Source organism: Camellia sinensis, chromosome 2 (assembly GCF_055761805.1).
Source record: "Camellia sinensis isolate YWXY chromosome 2, ASM5576180v1, whole genome shotgun sequence".
Classification (NCBI taxonomy): domain Eukaryota; kingdom Viridiplantae; phylum Streptophyta; class Magnoliopsida; order Ericales; family Theaceae; genus Camellia; species Camellia sinensis.
The window spans coordinates 122071093-122094700 of NC_138962.1; the positions used below are offsets into that span (position 1 = coordinate 122071093).

A 23608-nucleotide genomic window follows, 5' to 3' on the forward strand; every position below is an offset into this window, starting at 1 on the left:
AGTGCGGTCTCCCAGTCGGACATAGACTGAAAGACTCGCTCACCATGAGCTAATCGACGACTACGAAGCTGTTGATACAGTATATCAATGAGCACATCCGAGTTGAGAATGATGTGACCACGGTTACCGTGAAGGTGAATCCGGTAGCAGCAGACAAAAGGGTGGCCGAAAAGGTTCACACGGTCAGACAGGAAGCAAGCTGTCCAAACAACTGTGAAACAGAACAGAATCGTGGTGCAAGCCGCAACAACCGGGATAAAGATCGTAACAATGACCGAGCTAACTACCCCCGTGATGCCGTGGATGACCCCAAGAGAAAACTGAACGCTTGAACATGCATCACTATGGTCTTCAAAATCCTAATCTACTACATACTTAGCGAGATCCGTAACGAGACATATGTCTGGTGGCCAGCTAAGCTGAGAGATGCACAAAAATGCTTCAATCCGAGGTATCATTGCACCTACCATGATAAGTGTGGGCACCGCATAGAAAACTGTGTACCTTTGAAACAACATTTAGAAAAGTTAGTAGCAACCAACCACCTGGATCGTTACATTGATGAGGGCGTCAAGGCCGTACTCCAAGCTCAAGCCCAGCCTAACAGTTTGGCTACTTTAGACACACCTTCCCAAGGCATAATCAATGTAATCCATGGAATCATCAAGCCAACACGGGTGTGTAAGCTCAGGGGGATGATCAAAAAGCAGAGTACATGAGGGAAGTTCTATCTGTCCAACCTGCTGTGAAGAAAGGAAAGACCGGAGCGACAGATATCCTTAGCTTTTCAAGTAGAGATCTAGAACGAATTCAAACCCCACACAATGATATGCTGATGGTCACGCTACGCGTTAGAGACTTCGATATTAAATGCATTTTGATTGACCAGGGCAGCTTGGTCGAAATAATGTATTATGACGCGTTCAAGAAGCTCAAATTGGATGACTAGGACTTAGCCCCAGTAACTTGCCACTGGTTGGCTTTAACTCGCAACCAAAATGGCCGATAGGAAAGATCATCTTGCCAGTCAAAGCGGGATCTGTCATCAAGAAAGTGGAATTCTGAGTGTTGAAGGTACCTTCAACATACAACTTGATCTTAGGCAGAGGATGACTTCATGCCATGCAAGCGGTGGCATTAACTTACCACCAAGTGATGAGGTTTCCTTTTGCCACCAGGATGATAAAAGAAATATGGGGTGATAAAGTCATGGCCAAGCAATGTTTTGTGGCTATAAATGAAAGTTGAGCTACCAAAGGCTTTGTGCAAATGATCGAAGGACCAGAAGATCAGAAGGTCCTAGACGACGTCGGGAAAAATGCTGAAGAAAAGGCTATTGAGGACTTAGTGGAAGTGAAAATCAAATAAAACGATTTGAGCAAATTCTTTCTGCTAGGGTCATCCTTGACGGCCCAAAAGAGATTAGAAATTGTAAACTTCTTGGTGGCAAACATCGAAGTGTTTGCATGGACGCCTTATGATGTGCCTAGCGTTGACCTAACTTTTATTTGCCACCAACTCAATGTTTTCCCTAACGTCTGACTAGTCAAACAAAGAACAAGGCGATTAGTACTTCATCACACCGAGGTGGTAGTGGAAGAAGTTGAGAACTTATTAGAAGAGGGGACAATCCAAGAGGTACACTACCCTCAATGGATTTCTAACACGGTCGTTGTACCAAAGAAGAATAGAAAGTGGTGAGTTTGCATCGATTACAAGATGGTCAACATAGCCTGTCCCAAAGATAGCTTCCTATTGCCCCGAATTGATCAACTGGTGGACCTTACGGCCGGACACAATAGGCTCAATTTCCTGGATACATACGCGGCTACCATCAAATTGCCATGCACAAGCCTAACTAGGAGATTACTTCTTTTATGATGCTAAGGGGATTGTTTTGCTATAAAGTCATGCCCTTCTGGTTGAAGAACACCGGAGCAACTTTTCAGAGAATGGTTACCAAGATAATTGTCCCTCTCCTTGGCTGGACAATGAAAGCATATATTGACAATATGATGGTCAAAAGAAAGAACGAGTTCGACCACTTGACCGATCTAGCAGAGATGTTCACAATCCTTAAGAGACATTAGTTACGCCTCAAAGCATCGAAGTGCACCTTCGGCGTGGGATCAGGAAGTTTTTGGGTTTCTTGGTAACAAACTGAGGGATTGAGGCGGATCCATCTTAGATCAAAGCTATACAAGAGTTGAAATAGCCAAATTTGGCAAAGGACATGCAACATCTTGCCAGGATGGTAGCTATGCTTAACAAATTTATAAGTCAGTCATCAGATCGTTGCTGTCCTTTTTTCTAAGCCCTAAAGTCGAAGTTTTCATGGGATGAAGAATGTGATAGAGCATTGGTCGAGCAAAAGACATACCTGTCTTCTGCTCCACTCCTTGTCACGCCAAAGCATGGTAAAGAAATCTACCTCTATCTGGCCGTTACTCAGTATGTCATCAGTGCAGTGCTTATCAGGGCAGAAAGCATACAGCATCTTCCGATTTTCTATGTGAGCAAGACCTTGCTCCCTGCAGAAATACTTGCCCCTCAAAAAACTTGCCTTTGCATTAATGATAGTCTCTAGGAAGTTGGCACATTATTTTCATATGCACATGATCGCTGTGCTAACGAAATTTCCATTAAAAGCCTTGTTTGAAATGCCTGACTTCTTCGGTCGAATATTGAAATGGGCAGTCGAGTTAGGGCAGTTTGACAGCAAATTTTAGCCCATAACCGCCATCAAAGCCCATGCACTGGCCGACCTCATCGCATAGTTTTCACCAAGAACTTACTCAGTTTGCCCAGTGGATCTCACCGACGCAGCCGGATAACCAGAGGTTGGCACCGCGGAAATAATGCAGCCAACTTCCACTCCAACTTATCTCGAACCACCAACCAAACAGAACGAGGATGACATCGCGGATGTTGTGCGTCAAGCCATTAACCTACTAGTTATACAAGCAGGACCTAGCAATGCGCTAATGGGTTTGGAAATAACAGGATAATCTGTTGGACCCAACAACGCATCGCAAAGGAGGAGAAGGTCATACAAGTTGTAATCAATAATGGCATGCTCGAAGTAAGAATTGTTGAGTCAAGCAATAAAGACGGAGAACACTTGGCTCCCCAAAAATCTCAAGATCCTTCAAAATGTTGGAAACTTCTTGTTGGTGAAATGTGGAAACTCTTCGTCAATGGCACCGAACTGGGTATCGTCTTGATCTCACCAGATAGTCTAACGATAGAACATTTATTCACACTCGGGTTGCCAACATCTAATAATGAGGCCGAGTACGTGGCGTTGCTAGCTAGACTAAAGAGTGCACTTCAGCTAAAGGCATCCAAACTAATGGTTTACAACGACTCTCAACTCGTTGTCAACCAAGTATCTGGAACATATGAAGCCAAGGATGATAGAATGGCCAAGTACCAGACCCTGGTAAGAGAGGAGCTCAAGAAGTTTCAAGCAGTTATAGTTGAACAAATTAACCGTGAAAGGAACAATCGGGAGGATAAGTTAGCCGGCCTGGTATCTATGGCCGACAAATCAACACCTGGACCTTTACTGATCGAATTAGGACCCTCTTGGATAGACCACATCATAATCTTCCTCAAGGATAGAGTTATGCCGACTGACAAGAAGGAAACAAACAAAATCTGGGCCAAGTTTGAAAGATTTTGGCTCTCTCCGTTTGGCACCTTCTGTAAGAAGTCCTTCATAGGGTGTTACTTGAAATGCATTCACCCAAGCAAAGTTGAAACCTTTCTTTTTGAAATTCATGAAGACATGTGTGGAAGTCACGTCGACTGAAGATCTTTGGCTTATCGCGCTATTTTACAAGGATATTGGTGGCCATGCATGCAGACCGATGCTCAAAAGTACATGATAAAGTGTGAAAAGTGTCAGAAGTTTGCACAAAAGATTCATCAACTGGCTAGAGAATTACTTTCCCTTGCAAGTCCTTGGTTGTTCACAATGTGGAGGTTGGACATAGTAGGTTCACTCCCGACCACACCAGGAACCCGCAAGTTCTTCATCGCTGTAATAGATTACGTCACAAAATAAGTAGAAGCTAAGCCTTTGGCGACTATCAAGGAGAAGGATGTGAAGAAATTTGTTTGGAAAAATGTGATAATGCGATTCGGAGTCCCCAAGGCATTGATATCCAACGATGGCACCCAGTTTGATGGAAAGTTATACAGAGGATTCTACGAGGAATTAAATATAGAATTCTGCAGTTTGACGCTAGCTTACCCTCAATCTAATGGCCAAGCTGAGGCATCAAACAAGACCATCTTGGATAGGTTAAAGAAGTGGCTAGAGAAAGCAAAGGGAAAATGGACCGAAGAGCTCCCAAATGTCCTCTGGACTTACCAAACAACGCCAAGACGCTCGACAGGAGAGACGCCGTTTGCCTTGGCATATGGCGTGGAGGCATTCATCCCACTGGAGATTGGCATGCCCACCATCCGAAGTAAAAATTTTGAGCCGGACTTAAACGAAGAAGCAATCGCTCTGGAGTTAGACCTTACAAAACAGCGAAGAGAAAAGATGCTGAATCACGCCGTAACATACTAACAAGAACTGTCCAAGAAGTATAACAAAACAGTTCATCCCAGACAATTCAAAATTGGGGATTGGGTCTTGCGAAAGGTGATGGGCAACACCTTAATTCTAGGCAAAGGAAAATTGGGGCCAAATTGGGAGAGACCTTACAAGATAACCAGTTTAACAGGAAAAAGGGCATACTATCTAGAGGATTTAGACAGCAAAGTCATACTCGGGCCTTGGAACACGGCAAATTTAAAGTTGTTTTACTTTTAACCTTGCTTTCAATATAACCCCTCCATTCTGTGATATATTTTTTTCAATCTTGCTAAAAATTTGTATGTAATGGAAATAAAGGTTCATATCACTTGAAAAATTGTTATACTTCCTTTAATTTTCTGATGGATTGCTATTGACAAGGGTCAACAAGCTATCGAGCTGGTTTTGCTCCGCAAAATGAGTTGATGTTTTGTTCAACTCCAAGATTCTTGCTGAGATAATTTTTTTCGGCAAAATGAGTTGATGTTTTGTTCAACTCCAAGATTCTTGCCGAGGTGATTTTGCTCGGCAAAATGAGTTGATGTTTTGTCCAACTCCAAGATTCTTGCCGAGGTGATTTTGTTCGGCAAATTGAGTTGATGTTTGGTTCAAACCCAAGATTCTTGCCGAGGTGATTTTGCTCAGCAAATTGAATTAATGTTTTGCTCAACTCCAAGATTCTTGCTGAGGTGATTTTTGCTGCCAAATAAGTTGATTTTTTGTTCAACTTAGTGCTCTTTGCTGAGCTGATTATGCTCAGCCAAATGAGTTGATGCTTTAGTCGACTCTAAAGTGCTTTGCCGAGCTGATTTTGCTCGGCCAAACTTGTTTATGTTTTGTTCAATGCCGCGATGATGCTGCACAGCTCAAAGAATAACATGCATTATGTACAATCACAGATGAAAAAAAGTTGACAAATTTCATTGATTTAGAAATTCAAGTACAAAAGGTGGGGTACATAGCCCGGTTACAATGTTCCCCCCTCAAAAAAAAAGTCAAACAATGGGGGATAAATTGTCTGCAAAGTCATCATTGGGAGCTTTCTCTTGCCTAGTTGCAGCAACTCTCTCTTGCTCGGTCGGAGCAACTCCCTCCTGCTCAGTTGCAATATCGTCTAATTTAACGCTGAGATCAGAAGCGAGGACCTCCATCTCCTCCTCGGCCTCCTCTTCTTGCAGAGCGTTGAAGACGTTCTCAATGTATGAAACCATGTAGCTCAGCAGGAAGTAAGGGGAATGAGCGGTAAACACCTCGGTCGAAGGACCATGATCAAGCTTCTCGTAAGCGGCCTTCCAGCCAGATTGGAAAAAGATGTCTTTGGTCACCTCAACTTGCTTGGTGTAGCTTTCTTCGGCATCCTTGAAGCCTTGGTCTTCAGCCTCATTCACAGCCTCAAACTTTTCCATTTTCAATGCCTCCAGCTCAGCCCGCACCACATCTCTCTCTTGCTCGGTGATGGAAAGTTGATCGACGAGCCGGGCGTTCTCTGCGTTGGCCAACTCCAAAGAAGCTTTGGCCTGTGCTAGCTCGGTCTCAAGATACTTGTCCCATGCGGTGACTTCAGCTACTTTATGGCGCAGGGTCACAACCCGGTCCATGACAATGTGGGTCTTCTAAATTGCCTACAAAAAGAAAGGGTTAGAAAGCAAGACCGAGCAAACAGTTAGACATTTTTATTAAAAAGCTTACCCTTCTCATGGATTTCATCGCAGACTTGATCATCTGAGTGTTCGGCATGTGCTCGGTCTCGACCATGTCTTATGGCAGAAGTAGGGACTGGGAAAGGTCAAAATAAAAAAGATGCTCCTTGTCCCCCTTGACAGAAGCATCGCCGAGATGAGCTTTTCCCGGGACTTCAATTTCGGCTGCCAAGTAGGAGCTGGCTCGACCTCGGTGGCGACATGCTTGGCGTTGAGCTCGACCTTTAGCTTAATCGAAGGATCGGCCGAGCGAGCCCTTTTTCTAGCCCTGCAAGATTATGTACCAAATGGTTGGGTGGCAGAGGGAAAGGTCAGCATGGTTGCTGAACCTTGACCAACTATTGGGGCAGGTGGAAGGATGTTGCTTGGTATTTTCTGGGAGGTAGCCGTGATCAGATTCTTGATTCTGTTTCTTTTGGCCATGTTTTCTTCCTTAGTTAGGCGAATAAAAGGGACATTTGGAAGGCTTGGATATAGAGGGGGGAAGGCTTAGATAAGAAATCTGTAACCTTGCTCTTTCTTTTGGCCGAATATCTATAGCTTGGCACGTAACTGAGCAGGTCGTTGCAACTACAGTTTTTATAATGTAGCACGGCTCTTACAACCTCTTCGTCAGTGCATGAATATAGCACTTGGATCTCGGTGACACCTGAAAAAAGAAGCTTGTTAGCTTGGCAGAACATGAGCAAGAGAAATTGAACAATTAGTTAAGCTGGCTTACTTATTGAACCTTTCCCTTTGCTAATGTACCAGCTGGGCACATCAGTAGTCTCGTAGTTACCAAATACCTATAAAAAGTTGTCGTCATGAAGATCTTTATCTGGAGTACCGGTCTCTAAGCGCTCTCTGCCTAGTCTCACTTTAAGATACCAATTAAAATCGTAGCTGGTATGATCGAGCGTGTATTGGCGAAGTATCTCAGCTAGGCCTAAGTTCAAGCCGAGCTGACAATTTAGCTCGGCGACGCCGTTTATTATGCGAAAGGTATTGGTGGGGGACTTGGGTGGGGCACAACCTGGTGTGTCTTAAGAACTCGCACATCAATGGTTGAACCGGGAAGCAGAGTCCTCCTTCAATAATAGAAAACACGGTAAAGTGGTAGGGATCCAAACTGCCCCAAGGGGTTGCCCTCTTTTTGTTGAGCTCAAAGTGCACGTCGGTAGGAATGCCATACTCCTGGTGGAACTCGGCTAGGGCGCCTGGCGTGTTTACTAGGAAGTGTTATTGCTCCATGTAGGCCTATGTGATTTGGTCGACAGAGCGTGCTCGTCAAAATTAAGAAACGAATGCTCGATCTTTGAGAGTGCTTATGTTGGGGTGTCTCGTCTCCTAGGATTCTACATAAGTGGAAATTCAAATTTGAGTACAAGCGGCAGTTCGGTCATTCAGAGGAGCTAGGTATTAGCTCGATTATCAGTGAGCCGAAGTGTTGCTCGATTGTATACCTAGCTGGGTTTTAGCTCAGCCACACGAGCGAAACAGAATTTAGCTCGGTCGTGCGACTGCCCTAAGTTACTACAGTTCCTAGCCTGGTTTGTTCTTTGAATAATGACAAACACAAAGTTCACCCGGTTGAGTTATAATGTTGTATAAAATTATGGTTTTTAGCCTGGTTGGACCCAGTTCTTCGTGTGTTCGTTCCAGAGGATGAACTGGGTGAGGAAAAATCACTGCAGAGGCCATTCAATGCTGGGAATGGCCGAAAATCCTAGTTTATTCCACTTTTTAGTGGTTTTAAGCTCCATTTTCATCTTTTACTCATGAAAAATATGGTAAAGAACTCAACAGCATGAAGAACAACAATAGAGGGTTTGGGAAAATAGAGGGACTCACCACGATAGGGCCTCTAGAGATGTTCTAATCGAATAGGAAGGCTTTGACGACGTCAGTAAAGGAGAATCCCCGATGGAAATGCTTTGATTTAAGCTCGAGATGTGGAGAATGGAAGCTGGGTGCTCTGGCTCGACTTGGAATTCTCTCTGGGATGACGGTGGACAGGGGTGAGAAATTTGGAAGAGACAAAGAGGGTACATGTATTGTACCTACGCAGAGGCACCAAAAATTTGAAAGGCCTCTTGGGGAATTGTGCCCATCATCATAGCATGACGACGCGTGTCCCCTTGAGAAGACATTGTGTCAGAGCAATGGGTTAGACCGGGTTGCTTCTGGCATGGAATTCGCATCGAGCTCTTTGCAGCCTGAGATGCACATTGAACTCCTAGCAGCACGAAATTTGGGCCGAGCTCCTGGCAGCATGGGATTCGTAATGTGTGCCTTGAGACGTCAAATTTGAACTGTGCAACCTTTTCGGCTGGGCAGATTACTTAGCTCGACCAGTTGTGGTAATCCAATTCATGCTGAAGCAGAACAGATTAAGGGGCAATTGAGAGGGGGTTTTAGGCCGAATATATGGGGCAAGCTAGTTTGAGCTTGGGCTAGATTTGGAAATTGTGTATCTGGGATAGAACAACCCGAAATGGGTTAGGTTGAGGTTCTAGCTCGGTCGAATTGGGGTTATGTTCTTAACCGAGCTTTCTGTTTGGACGTGATTTGTCCTTGTTTAATTAGGCTCAGCTGAGCATGGGAGTGGCCGAGCTAAAGAGTTCGGTCAAACATTATCATGGGCACTTGTAGGACCGAGCAAATGGCGCAATGCCAAGGGCGGATCGCAACACCGCGCTAAGGGTACCTCGGCAAAGATTGCCATGTGGCCTAATCAAGAGTTGAGGGAAAGATCCTACTATTTGTACGCGTCAATACTATTAAGTTGTTTTGTCGATGTTGTTTGACAGTATTGTTGCATACACACATATAAGACGAAGAGAGGATAGTACATCCACGTATCTAGGAAATAACGAGTAGAGTGGTGTGCGTGGAAACTATATAAATTGTGTGGTGCCTCCATGCAACAGATTTGGAATTCTTGCTATCAGAGCTATCGCTCTTTTGGCTCTATCTTCTTCTCCGATGTGCTAATTTAACTGTTTGATGGGTTTCGACAACGCACCTGCCAAATAAATCACAGTCATTTTATTCTCAAGTTAGACGACGTCACTCGAAATAATGCAAAACTTGAACCCAAAGAGTATGGAGTGCGGTTAATATTCCCTTTCCGTACAGTTATTATTATTATTATTAGCTTGCTACAAATTGAACACAAATTTAGCACGTTTTGGAGGACATAATTAGACAACAGTCTCCACCGTTCTATGTGATTAAAATCCAACGGTTCTTGGTCTCTCTTTTTTTCATTTTCCTTTTTTTAGTTGTAGCAGAGAGCATCTTTGAACAGCCGTCAGACTTTACCTATGCATACATGCAAGGAAGGAGAGCTTTAGAGATAGAGAGAGAGAGAGAGAGAGAGAGAATGGAAGCAGTAGTGGCAACAAAACCAGTGATAAGAGTTGCAGCTCTCTGCGGTTCTCTCCGTAAAGGATCCTTCAATCGAGGCCTCCTCCGTTCAGGTAATGTATAAATAAAAACGACACGTGGTGTATTTTGTCCGTACTCTCTCTCTTGTGTGTCACTGTGAGTGTGTGTTTTACATTGAATTGAATTGAGAACTTGGGTATTATTTATTTGGTGGTGTAGCGATTCAGATATGCAACGAGTCCATAAACGGTATCAAGATTGAGTACATCGAGATAGCTCCACTACCAATGCTCAATACTGATCTCGAGGTCAATGGAACGTTTCCACCGGTCGTCGAGGCCTTCCGGCAGAAGATTCGTGAAGCTGACAGCGTTCTTTTTGCTTCCCCTGAGTACAATTACTCTGTCACTGGTATGCTTCTTGCAAACCCACTATTACTTCCTCCCTAATTTTTTTTTTTGAATATATATTATATTGAGAAAGATTATGGTACACACCGGCAAAGTATGCAGACTATATTTTATGAGTCCTAACTAAAAAAATGTCATAACCAAAATCAAAATCAAAGATCTCAAAGTAATGTCAAAGAACAAAATTGGTCATATAGGGTTTAGTTTGCTCTCTCTCTCTATCTATCTATATTTATATATATATATATATATATGCCTCATTTGGGAAATTAGCTATTTTAATAGGTTATTTAGTTTTTGGCTATTTTAATAGGCTAAAGTTTTTGTGTTTGGGAAGATGGTTGAATTTTTTTGTAGTTGGATGTGAAGTTTGTAAGAGAAATAGTGAAATTATTATGACTTTGATTTGATATTTTGTCTTATTAACTATTTTAGTCTATTTTATCTTTTTTTGTTGATTTTAGCCTAAAAAGGCCAAAAATCCACTTCCCAAGCAGGGCCATAGTTGTATACAATCATTTCATTTTGCTCTGAAATTTTCATGAATAATTTGGGTTTTGGGCAAAGAGGATTCATCACGGGTACTGGTTACATTAAAATTCACCAAAAATATTATGTGGTTATGGACATGCTGATTATGGTTAACACTGCAGACAATTTGGAAGAAGAAGAAATTGTTGCTTTGAGCAAGGGCCTGACCTGCTTGCACTGTCTCCCTGAAGTTCAAAATGCAATAATTAACCACCAAAAAGTATTATCCAGTTATACTTAACTCATTCTATTAGGATTCTATTAGGGATTTAAATTGAATCAAATAATGTGTGACGCAATGACACACTTGCTGAATTTTTAAGATAATAATGCCCTTATTTGGTGATCCCATTTGTAATGTGTCCCTCTTATCTTAGTAGTAAAGTGTAAACGGGGATCCTTAGTTAAGGACATTATTACTATGCTTGGATATTTAGCAGAGAAAAGAAAATAAATGATTTGTTAAGTTAAGAGAGAAAAAGAAAGAAAAGAAATGACTGTGATTTATCTCCCTCTTGTTTGGTTAAGTTGGAAAGAAAAGAAAAGAAATTCTTATAGATTATTTTAGCAAAATAACCTTTATGTTGGTATTTCTTTTGTAGGTAGATAGGTGATTTTGGTAATATACAAAATTAATAATCTTTCCATTTCCTTTCTCTCCTTGGAGAGATTCAAGAAGTGAGTTATGAGATAAATATTTCTCTCTATTTCTCCTCATTTCTCTTCTTGCTAGTAATCCAAGCCAGTTATTAGGATTACGAGAGTGATTGATTTCTTTTTCTTTTTCTTTGTTTTTCCTTTCCAAATCACTCAATCCAAATGAGGTGTAGAAGCTCAACAAGTGTGTTATGTGATTCATATATGACCTGATTTCATTTCAATCCCTAACAAAATCCTAACTGAAGGGCTGAAGTGTAAGAAGATAATACTTTAAGGTAGTTAACTGTTGAGTTATGAAGTTTAGAAGGACAAAGTGCAAATGGGTTATAGGTTAAGGATGTATATTTTTATTTACCCTAATATTAATAGCCTTGGAACTGAAAGGACAAAACTATTAATAAACACTTTTTGCTCACACTCTTCTGCACCATGATAACACTGCTTTGCTTTGCGTTCCTTTCTCTCTTCCCCTTTCTGTGGCCGTCATTATTCTTCTCTTCCACATTGCTCTATTCTACAGCAGCTCCACAGCAACCCATGTTCTTTTGTTGATATGCCAGGTGCAGATGCATCTCTTGTTCTTCTTCCATATTTGTCTCAGTCTGCATCTGCATTCTGACATGGATTTTTGCTACTGTCGCTTAATTTTTTTCTCTACTCTTGTTTCTTTCACTCTATATTTTTCCCCTTTTCTATATATTTATGTTCTCTTGTTACTTTGTTGTGGGGTTTGGGAATTTGGTGTTGTTTATGGTGAACATCAGATAGATGGTAGTACGTGGAAGGATCTTTCGTAGCTGAGGGGGTGGCAAGAAATATGGTGGGGACAGATGGATGGAGTTGGGTATGTAGACTTTCAATCAAAGGCCAAAAAAATGATTGGAGGAGGTTGTGGTGGTTGTCGCCAGTGATGTATTTTGTAGTAATATATCTGGTTCTAGATTAAGAAGTTGGAAGCGAGCTGGTCATATGAAAATGATCGTAGTGGCAGATTTGACTTCGTTGTTGGAAGGCATGCCAGTGATCAAGGATCAAGAAAATCACAAACTAATCATAACCAAACCAAGCTTTAAGTCCCATCAAATGGGGTCGGCTATATGAATCCTTTTTCTCCACACGGCCCTATCAAAGGCCATTTCATTAGTCAAGTTAAGTAGATTCATATCTCTAAGTAAAATTACAAACTCGTCATGATCGGAGAAAATGCTGTGTAGGAAGCTTTAGGACATGACAAAGGAGAAGATGAAAAGGAGGAAAAGATGAGGACCCCAAAACTTGTGATGCCAATTTTGTCTTTCGAGGATTAAGTTTTAAAATAGTGTGCCCAACAATTCTGTTCGTGGCATTAACACCACCCAAAAAGAAAGAAATATATTTTACAAGTGAGCAATAAATTGCTAAAAGTAAACGATATACAATGGATCTGTAACTCAAAGAGACAACAGGAAGTACCCAATAAGACTTGAACTCTACCAAATACACTCTCACGACCCAAGAGTCCAGGTCCAAGAAATAAACTGTCTCTCAAAAACCGTTTGGTGATATTTTTAAATTATCAGCTTGGAATTTGGAATAAGTACACCTGGTTTATGTCAGCGGAGATCGAATTGGGCCGCAAATCATGACCAGATTTGCTGCACCAGATCCGGTGCTTCCTCGTGTTCTGCACTCCACTGAATGTGGTGCCGTCTTACTTGACTTCCTCTTCCACGTACAGCACTCCTCATGTGGAGCAAAAACCCAACAAGCGGCTCATGTTCTTCTTTTTTTGTAGCTGAGCACCCAAAAGAAAAGGCAATTTTGTTTGGAATCCAATGAAATTTGGATGGAGAATTGTAAATTTAAAAGGAATTGGATCATCTTCTTCTTCTTTTGTAGCTGAGCACCCAAAAGAAAAAGCAATTTTGTTTGGAATCCAATGAAATTTGGATGGAGAATTGTAAATTTAGAAGGAATTGGATTGTCGAAAAGTATGTGATTCTCATAAAGTTTAATGCAAGCCACAAAACAAACGAAAAAAAATAAACCTTAGACCAGGCAAAATAAAGGGGACTTGTACCATCAAATATGAATATGCCCTTATGTCAAATTTTTGATTCTGTACATCTTGGGATATTTCACGAGAAGTTTCAACAACCACCATAAAGACTCAGAAAATTAAAATGTTAGACCAGGTAAAATAAAGGAGACTTGTACCATCAAACATGAATATACCCTTATGTCAAATTTGATTCTGTAGATCATGTTTCCCCAAAATGTACGTTTTTGGACTTTAAAAAAAAATGTAACGAACAATTTAGAATGATCTTAGAATGGGGATAAATTGTTGTACCCTTTTTCTTTAGCAGCAAGGGTTATGATAAAAAAAGATTTTGGAAAATGTATCTTCTTTCAACTCCAAAGCCATTTGATGATAATGTCTCTAGACCTTAATGCTTTTTCTTCATTGCTGCTACTCTTGTAGTGGTGATTAAAGAACTTATCCCTAGTTACAAGATCCTGAGAAATTCCTAGAATATTCTTGAATCTATGGTTATTGCCAACAAAACTGTTTTAGCCCGACAAGTAAGACACCTCCTAACATACTTGGCATAGTTCAATTTATGGTTATTTGCTCAAAGAACTGCATAACAGTAGTCTGCAGCTGAATCAAGAGTTTAATTTTGAAGATAGTATAACATAATGACTTTCAAAATGCTCCATCAGTACATAGCATATGCTTTAATGCATTTCTATTTTTCGCTATTGTACTAGCACCTTTGAAAAATGCAATCGATTGGACATCTAGACCACCAAATGTTTGGGCTGACAAGGCTGCTGCTATTGTGAGTGCGGGAGGTGGTTTTGGAGGGGGACTATCACAGTACCATCTCCGTCAAATTGGAGTTTACATTGATCTTCATTTCATTAACAAGCCTGAATTTTTCCTGAATGCCTTCTGAGCTCCTTCGAAGTTTGATAGTGATGGTAACTTGATTGATATGGCGACCAAGGAGAAGTTGAAAAAAGTTCTTTTATCCTTGCAGGCCTTTACATTGCGACTACAATCCAAGTGCTGAATAAATCAGTCCGGTAGATTCTTCCTCCTTTATAGAAGTGTGATTGCTATCTGCATCTATCGTGCCAATGGACATGGTGTTGTTGTGCAGTTGAAAACATGTCATTGTAATATTAATTTCAGATGGAACTTACACCATGCTTATTAATTTATGTTACTTCCGAAATGTTTTGTACTGAAATAAACTTTCTTGGTCTTTATTGCAACATTTAAGGAGTAACTAGGTTGGTGCTTTTTCTTCTATTTCATGGTGGCAGAATGTCCAGGTGGGAGAAGGGGAGTACATTATGTTCCATATTATGTTTGGGGCGCTGCTAATATCCCCCACTATTTTCCTTAGGACCCCCCTACTTCTTTGAGAGTGAGTGAGGGTCTTCTAGTGTGAATTTTTTTTAGAGTAATCTTAGAGTGATTGTTTGGATGGTTGAAATTTAGTTCACCAAAGTCCAGTAGAAAAATTACTCTAGAGGATAATGACTCCTTTCAATCCCCAACTTCTTTGTATCCATATATATATATATATATATACATACACACAAATTTACACATTTTTATTTTATTTTATTTTATTTTATTTTGAGGATAGGTTAAAAACATAAACATTGTCTTCCAACATACAACAAGATACCAGACTCAGAAGAGGAAAAATGAAAAATCCCAAATGAAGAAACTTCAGGACTGCTACTGTTGTGAAACATCGAACTCCTGCAAAGAAACCAAAATCACATAATCGTATAAAAACAACGCCACCTAAAACTGGTTAATGAAGTGGAAGAGCCTGATGTCGAGGGAGATCTAAAAAGCATTGAATCACTGAGGCTATATTCAATACATGGCTCCCTCTTCCTCTTATCATGAGTGTGGACATGGGGAATGATTGGATTTGATGCCAAACTTGCCTAGAAGACCCTTAGAGTGGTGTCTAGGCACTAGGATGCGCTTAGAGCCCTTCCTGCGAAATATTACCTTTGACTCTAAATTCAGAATTTGCGCCTGCTCTTCACAATCATTTGTACCGTGGGAATGTTGTTGTGACAATGAGAACCCATCTAAGTGTCATGGTGTTGGGTCAATCATGGTTGTTTGGGTGACAAGTTACTCAACTGTTAGGTTGTGGACATCCGATAATGTCTAATTGATCAACCTCTTGGATATTCGACTGATCAACTTCCATGTCTGATTGAGATTGTTCTTTTTTCTTGGCCTTGACGACCAACTAGCTAAACTTACGTAGGAATCTAAACTTGCCTTCAGCTTGTAGAGTATGGCTTAGGTTATGATCAATGAAGAGGAAGTTTCTGCCTATAATCACCTTTTTCCTTCAAGGCTTATTGAGAGGAGCACCCATTTTTGGACCCTTATCAATCCCACCATTACAAATTGTAGATGGATCAATACCTTGCGTAGGAACATCCATTCCAAAATCAGTTCTTGTTCCACATTTCTCTGACAAAGGTTTTAGAAATGTTGGAACACCATCTACAACGACATTATCTTCCATACCAAGATCAACATTACATGGCTTTGCCTTGTTTTGCCCAATTGAAGAGTCTTCCTTAAGCGAATCTTCTACCAAAACCCCTGAATCCATTGCTTTAATATTCCTCACAGCAAATTCCCAGTCAAAGCTGAAATCATCAAGTATCTTGGATTAAAGCAATTTTGAGTGGATCCAAATAAGCAAACATATCGTATGGTGAGCTAGTTTTCAATTAGTCTTAATTTAAATCCCTGTCCATCGCAAGACCTTTACCTTTGTCCTTAGATAAAGACTTTCCAGCCAGCTTAGAGTTACGAAGAAACCCCTTTTTCAGCATAACTACAAACCCCAAGAGCACAACAAAAACAACTACAGCAAAACAACCACAACAGTAGCTAGAATAATAAAGAAAATAAACAGAGTAGCAATAACAACAAGAAGCCACCTACAAAGAAAGATCACTCACAACTACAATACAGTAGAAAAAAAATATTAGATTGTTGCTCTTCACTGCAATTCCGCTTCGAGCACCAAACATCACCACTTAAATATATCCTATTGCCATTGCCTTGCTATGGAGGGTTCAAAAGAACCATATCAAAACAGAGGGGAAGGGACGAAGGAAAAAGATCTGCCTAACGTTGTGTTTGGTTGATGGATTTGTGAATGGATTTAGAAAGAGAAAGGAAAAAATGTATGTAAAATTATGTGAAATATAGGTATATTTTATTCACATTTCACCTATCTTTTATCTTTTTCTTTTCAAATTTCGCAACTAAATACAGCGGAAAAATAATCAAAAAGAGGCAAAACAAGTAGAAGAGGAAGAGTCGGTTCAAAAAAATAAGTAGAAGAGGAAGAGAAAAGGGGAAAAGGGAGGGGAAGGCCAATGATGAGAGTAGCAAGTTTCCTAAACTCCCTCTTTCCCAGGGAAACATTAATAGAAGGGAAAATGATGAGAGTAGCAAGTTTTAAGCTCCAACAGTCTACTCTTAGGAAAATTATTTGATGGGTAAATTCATGCAGTGTCCGAACATGCTATTTATTAGTTAAAATTGTGAGATCTAATATATTTTGTTGGATTTTGAGAAGATAAATTGACAAGTGTCCGATGATAAATTATTTGATGGGTAAATTCATGCAGTACTGCTCTAACCGCCAAGACCACCAAATACCTTCTCATACTTTTATGGAATAGAAGTGAGAGAAACTGACTTGTTTCCAACAAAATAAAAGAGTAAGTGTGAAAAGGAGTTAATTTAAGCCCACTAAATTAATTAGGTTCAATAATCTAATGTTGGTGGGCCCGAATTTATCACAAGTCCAAGATTGGTAGGCCCAAATTTATCGCCATCAAATGGGCTGAATCGCTCTAAGCCTCGAAAGGGTTCAGATCCACGAACTTAGAGACTTACTCGGACTCGGACTTGAAAGGGTTCGGATCCACGAACCTAGAGATCCGAAGCACTTGGCTTCGAACGGATTCAAACACAATCTAAAAGCCACTCTATTAATGAGTCCCAAAACACTTGCGGGCTCGAAGCTTTCCGGGATTTACGCACCAGAACCATGGGCGTAATGGAGTTCGAACAAAGGACCCGATCCCGAGGATAGTGAGTGGAGATAAATTCACTCTTCGGTTAAACTAGCCTATACTCGGGTCGAGGTGGCACGACCCCGGGGGGGTCTATGAGACTCGGCAATATTTAGTGGCGGGGGGGTCCTCTAGGACTACCTCAGCCCTTTGGGATGATTGGGGATCATTGGTTAAGTGTGACTAAGAAGAAGGGTTCGCCGAGAGGTTGATCTCCTCTTCGGGGTTTTCCTCATCCTCGAAGAGGTCACCTCCTCGGACAATGTGGTTAGAGAGAATATTCCCCATATGCCTTGCACATGAGCTCCATCCTACATCATGAGGTGCCTATAAATAGCACCCACCCATAGCTTTACAAGGAATAGATTTTTGAGAGAAAACTCTTGGGAAAGAACTAATTTCCCTTCTCCATTATCAACCTTGAGAGTGAAAGTGGGAGATCCATGGGAGAGTCTTGTCATTATTCTCTCTCTAACTATTTTGCCTTCTTCTTCACCCAATCTCTTATATCCATCATCTCTTTACTTTTGTGTTCTTAGTTGAGACTATTGAATAATCTAAGCCTTTTATCATCTTCTAGAGAATTTGAATTTTTCTTCAAAGATCTTCGAATTTTCTAATAACTTTCCTGGACCCTCTCATACACAGTGTAGTCGGAGTCTAAAGTGAGATGATGATTTTGTTGATGTTTTGGTTGATTTGGAGAATGATAACAAGCTCAGTGACTCTGATGTATCTTCAATAAAATTTATATTTTTAAAATTTAGTTGTTGAGATTTATTAAAAAATCTATATTAATTATCAAATTAAAAATAAAAAATAAAAATCTAAATTTTTAGTGAAATTATTGTATGAACCATTATTGGTAGTGTCTATCATATTTTTAGTTTAAAAATTTTAAATGTTATAACTTTTATGAGAAATTTGGTCATAATTTCTTCATAATAGAACTTTCATGCATTAAGGACAATCACAATATATATATATATATATATATTGAAAAATCTAACACACAACACTATTATCAAAATATTTTTAGTGAATATTTTAAATTTTAAAATAATATAATTTTTTATCTAGATATTGTATTTTAATAAAATTAGTATTTATAGAACACTCTAATCAAAATCTATCAAATAAGATTTATGTTGACCATGATATTCTTTAAAAAGAAAAAGAAAAAGAAAAAGAAAAAGGAAATGGCAATTTTTACCATTGAAAATAATGTTAATAGCAAAATTTTACTCTGATTCACATAAATTTCGATGTTAAATTTTAACATTTAAATAGTAAAATACCATCATCATCACTACGTACCATAGTCACTGTAACTGTTACTACTACAAGTAAAAATATTGAATAAAAAAATATTAAAACAATGAAAGGATAATGTTAATATAAAATAAACTATCAACAAATAAATGATAGATTATATATTTCCCTATTAAATCAGACTAAAATTTTACTATCACTTTTAAACAAAACATCAACAAACAAAATAATTTTTCTATACTTCTCAAGCATAAAAATACTCCAATTAACCTCCAATACAATATCACCACTTTCAGCACTATCAACCGTCACTGTCACCACCATTTTTTGGTTGATAAACACGGACAATTTTATAAATAAATAAATTTCTATGTAAATAAAATTTATTGTCGAAATAGTTTTTTTTGAAATAAATAGATTTCTTTATTTAATAAAATTTTGTTGTCGAAATAATTTCAGAAAAAACTATTTTAACAGAGTAAAATATGATAGATTTCGAATACTCTTAGCTAGCAATTAACTGTTTTGAAAGTCTACAAGATTAGAGAATAAAGAAATCGCACATTAATTATTAATTTTTTACCAAACCTTTTTGAAAGATTAAAACATTAGAAAATAAATACAGGGATAGAAAATGACATAAGGACCAAAATATAATTAGACCAAATTAACTCAAAAAAATAAAATGATGTAAAGACTAAAATATAGGAACTATCATCATAATTTATTTTTATTTTTTTTATAGTATTATATATAACCATCACAGCGTCATTAAATTGTTTATATGAATGAACATATTTGTTCTATCTTCTAAATAATTTTCCGATCATGCTACGTAGCTCGAATGTCGTGGTTCGAAACGCGGGTCGACACCAAAACGACGTCGTTTTGGTGTCGATTTTGTTTTTTGTTTTTTTTTTTTTTTTCCCTGGTTTTGCAGAATGAAGAAGAAGAAGAAGAAGAAGAAGGGAGAAGAAGAGAAGGGAGGAGGAGGAGGAGGAGGAGGAGGAGGAGGAGGAGGGAGGGGAGGGGGCCATAAAAACCGGTTTGAGGAGGAGGGGAGGCTGGGCCGCGACGGAGGCGGGGCTGCGACGGAGGAGGAAGCAGAGGTGGCGGCGGGAGCTGCGACGACGGTGGGGCGGGGAGCTGCGACGCCGACCTTCTTCCTCTCCCTCCCTTCTCTTTCTCATCTCCCTCTCTTTCTCTCCCTCTCCCTCTCCCTCTCTTCCTCTCGAGCCATTTCGAGCCTGGTAGCTTCGAGCTACCAGGCATTTTCCATAATTTTCTATCTTTATCTTCTACTAACTTGGTAATCACTGTTACAACAGTTAATAAATTTATGAATCACCTCCAAACTTATCTCTCAACTTGTTACTCTAAGCCATCTCCAACAGTGGATCAAACCCAACATCAAATTTGAAATTTGATGAACAAGTCACTGTTTGTGTCTCCAATGGTTTCACCAAATTGATATCAAAATGAGAACAGAACAAAACTTTCATCAAACTGAGAATAAGCTCGCGATTTCAGTATTTCACTGTACTATAACGTTGGGGTAGGCCAACTGGTCAACCAACCGGATGTCCAGCCGGTTGACCCACCGGTTGACCGGTTCCCTTTCAAATAGCTAGATTCAAAGAGGGTCAAAAAGGTTCAAATAGGTTTAAAAAAAAAAAATCTTGCCTTACCAGTCGACCGGCCGGTCGACTCACCGAATGACCCTTCCCTTTTGATGCACCGTTGGAGCAAACTTATTTAATTTTCCATTTTTAATACTCCTTTTTTCCTTTCATTCTTCTTTTCTACTTTTCATTTTTAATTTAAAACCCCATAACTTCAAGTTCAGGTTCCTTTTTGACTCGCCAACAATTCTCCTATACTCAATTCACACTGTTAATTACACCCGCAAAGTTTCATTTCAAGATAACACAATATTAATAACCCCTTTCAATCCGATCCTTTATTTAATTATAGAACAACGCTCACAATTTACTTTTATTAACACAACTACTTCATTAAATTTACCATCATAGTCTATAATCCTCATATCTATTTTTGGTTTCTATTATTTACAAATAATGCCTATGCACGTTTCCTCTTTAAACTAAATTACACATCAATATGTAATTTCACAAATTCATCACAAGCAACAAACAACATCATCAACTCAACACACTTCTCAACACATAACTCAACACAATCCACCTTTTGCCGACTTACTATGGCGGGATAGCGGGCATCCAATTTATAACACTTTCCACCTTTCGCCGGCTACTATACGGCGGGAAGTGAACTCCCAAAAAAACCATTTTCATAAAAGCCATTTTCTTTCAAAAACCATTTTTCAACTTTTTAAAACCATCCCCCACATTTGCTGACTACTATATGGCGGGATGTGGGAACCTAAAACATTTTCGAAAACCAACCATTTTTATAATTAATTTCCATGTTCTTCTCAAAGATTTTCATTTCTCAATAAAAACTTGCAATCTCAACACATTTCAAAACTTTCAATTTTAGACAAAGGGGTGGTAAATACAACACTGGTAATCCCTAGGCTGGTGTCTGCAAGTAGACTCTACGAGTACTACCAAACTGTCATTTTTATCGGTATTAATCGGAAGGCTCGACACCTATCTGTACGATTTTCTGGTCTTTCACCATGGACACTCAGGCCAACTTAACAAATTTATCTACACCCCCTAACTGGACGTACCACTGTATTTACCCCTTACACACTTCCGTAGTTCTCATTACAATACCATTTCTTTCACGAATGTAAATCTCTTCGATTTAGAACCACAATGCACAATAATAAATGAAATGATATGCGATGCAAAAATTTCCATGGTTCATAACATTCCTTCTCAAGTCAACCATATACCTTCAACTTCCTCATTTCACAAGTCATAGCAACATGGTCTCATCAAGGACTACACATGAAGTTTTTAAAACCATTTCTCTAACTCAATATATTTAAAAGATTACCATTCTTGCAAAACACATTATGGAATTTATACCCATTCATCTTCTATTCAAAGAAAGAAAGGAGTTTTATGAACATTTCCATGTTCCCCAAAAATCTCTAACTTTCTAGGGTTTTCACCAAAAACCAAACATTTCTCATCCCCATAAAGAAACCCCATTGAATCATCCTCTTGAGTTGAATGACTAAACAAGCCCACTAGGAATTTAATAAAATGATTTGAGATTAAACCCATTTTGGAAACTCTACATTTTGGATCACAAAAATCAAAATCAACATAATCGATACAATTCCACATAATCACCACAATTCAACATATCTTAACTCAACACCACTAATTATAATTCAAGGTGTACTCCTAAATTTTCATTTCATCATTTCATCCCAAGGCTCATGTTATCCATATCATTAACTAATCCTTTTTCCCAAATTTCATTTCATATCATAGCATGATTTACAATATCCATAAATAAGGTTCAATCGCTAATTTTTAACATGATTTTCAAACACTTTCAAAATTCAATTAAACTTGTATATATATAATTCAATACCTCAATTTCACAATTCTACTTTCGATTTGGGCAAACTCATTAGTTATCATCATGAATCAACTTAGGGTTTTCAAGAAAAATCTAGAATTTCAAGAAAAATTCAAACTTATTAAACCTTTACTTTTTATTCCAATTTTCCCATTGATTACACACCCTAGGTCCATAATCCACAATCTAAACCCAATAATAGAACCCCAATATTTCAAACCCTAACCCCAAAATTTCATGATTTAACACTATATGCTCAAAATGTAGATTTTGCATTTATATCATCCAAAATACCACAAATTTATCTATTAATGTAAGCATTGAAGAAGAACTAGGACCCCTACCTCAAGATTGGAAGCTATGGGTGAAGACCCATTTTCAAACTTCAATGAAATCCCCAAAATAATTAGTCAACGCCTTGATCCTTGCTTGTTCTTGAACCTTGATGCAAGATCCATGGTGGATTGTTGGTAAGAATTGATGAAATCAAAGTATTGGGGGCTAGGTTTTCGGACATGGAGGAGGGGAGAAGAAGAGAGGATGAAAAAATGAAGTTTTTGAGCCAAAATATCATTTTATACTGTCTGTTAGCGACTTGGTCACTCGAGCGAAGAAAATCTCGCTCGAGCGAGAATGCTTTCAGCACAGAAACTCAAAATTCAAACAGGTGTAACTCTCTCGTTCGAACTCCGTTTTAGGTCGTTCTTGTGTCCAAATTGAAGCCCCGGAAACAAGATTTCCAATGGTTCTAGCCTCACATTCCAATTCAAAGTATGGAAGGAGAAAAGGGCAAAAGAGTGATGGCTGGTCAAAAACTCAAACTCAAACTTAGGGCTTTTTATCTAATCTTACCTAAATACCTTGTTAAGGCTTCAATCAAGGTTCCAAACATCACCCAAGGGTCCTCAATTATAATATTTAAAATTCATTTCCCAACCCATCAATATCAAGAGTCCGACAACCGTACAAGTTTTAAGGTGACGAGTACCACTTTACATCAATCCAATGTGAATTAAAATTTGAGTCATTACAATCTTCCCACCTTAAGAAATTTGGTCCTCGAAATTGCATCCGTTCTAACAAAAATAGCAACAACCTTATGCTCACCAATTCTTAACAACCCCTAGTTCACAACAAAGCATGAGAGCACCCATACATATCCACCAAACCTTGACAACTTTCAATTACATCTCACTTCAATTCTGAACCCAAAAATACAAAGTGTTATAAGAACAATTACAAGTATTATTTACAACTCTACTTCATTAGATTTTTATTATACGAAAAAAATTCACTGGAGATAGAGAGTTGTTACATCCTGTTCAAGTTATCATGCTAATAAGATTTATACATTAAATTTAATTTTCTTGCACTTTTTACTAATTTCATGGTAAACATAAGCTATTTTCAATCTC

The 23608-nt window shown here is 39.0% G+C and overlaps 1 protein-coding gene across 1 annotated transcript; it reads left to right on the forward strand.

The window, feature by feature from the left end:
* The first annotated feature begins 9548 nt into the window (after positions 1 to 9548).
* On the forward strand, positions 9549 to 14528 carry LOC114283930 (NAD(P)H:quinone oxidoreductase). The gene is made up of 3 exons (XM_028226809.2): positions 9549 to 9755; positions 9883 to 10074; positions 14019 to 14528. The coding sequence occupies exons 1-3, from the start codon at positions 9608 to 9610 to the stop codon at positions 14204 to 14206; spliced, it is 528 nt and encodes a 175-aa protein (XP_028082610.2). The 5' UTR covers positions 9549 to 9607; the 3' UTR covers positions 14207 to 14528.
* The last annotated feature ends 9080 nt before the right edge of the window (positions 14529 to 23608 follow it).

Coding starts and splice junctions, on each gene's coding strand:
- LOC114283930 (XM_028226809.2), top strand. CDS start 9,608: ATGCAAGGAAGGAGAGCTTTAGAGATAGAGAGAGAGAGAGAGAGAGAG. Junction 9,756..9,882: donor TCGAGGCCTCCTCCGTTCAG/GTAATGTATAAA, acceptor TTGGTGGTGTAG/CGATTCAGATATGCAACGAG. Junction 10,075..14,018: donor GTACAATTACTCTGTCACTG/GTATGCTTCTTG, acceptor CTATTGTACTAG/CACCTTTGAAAAATGCAATC.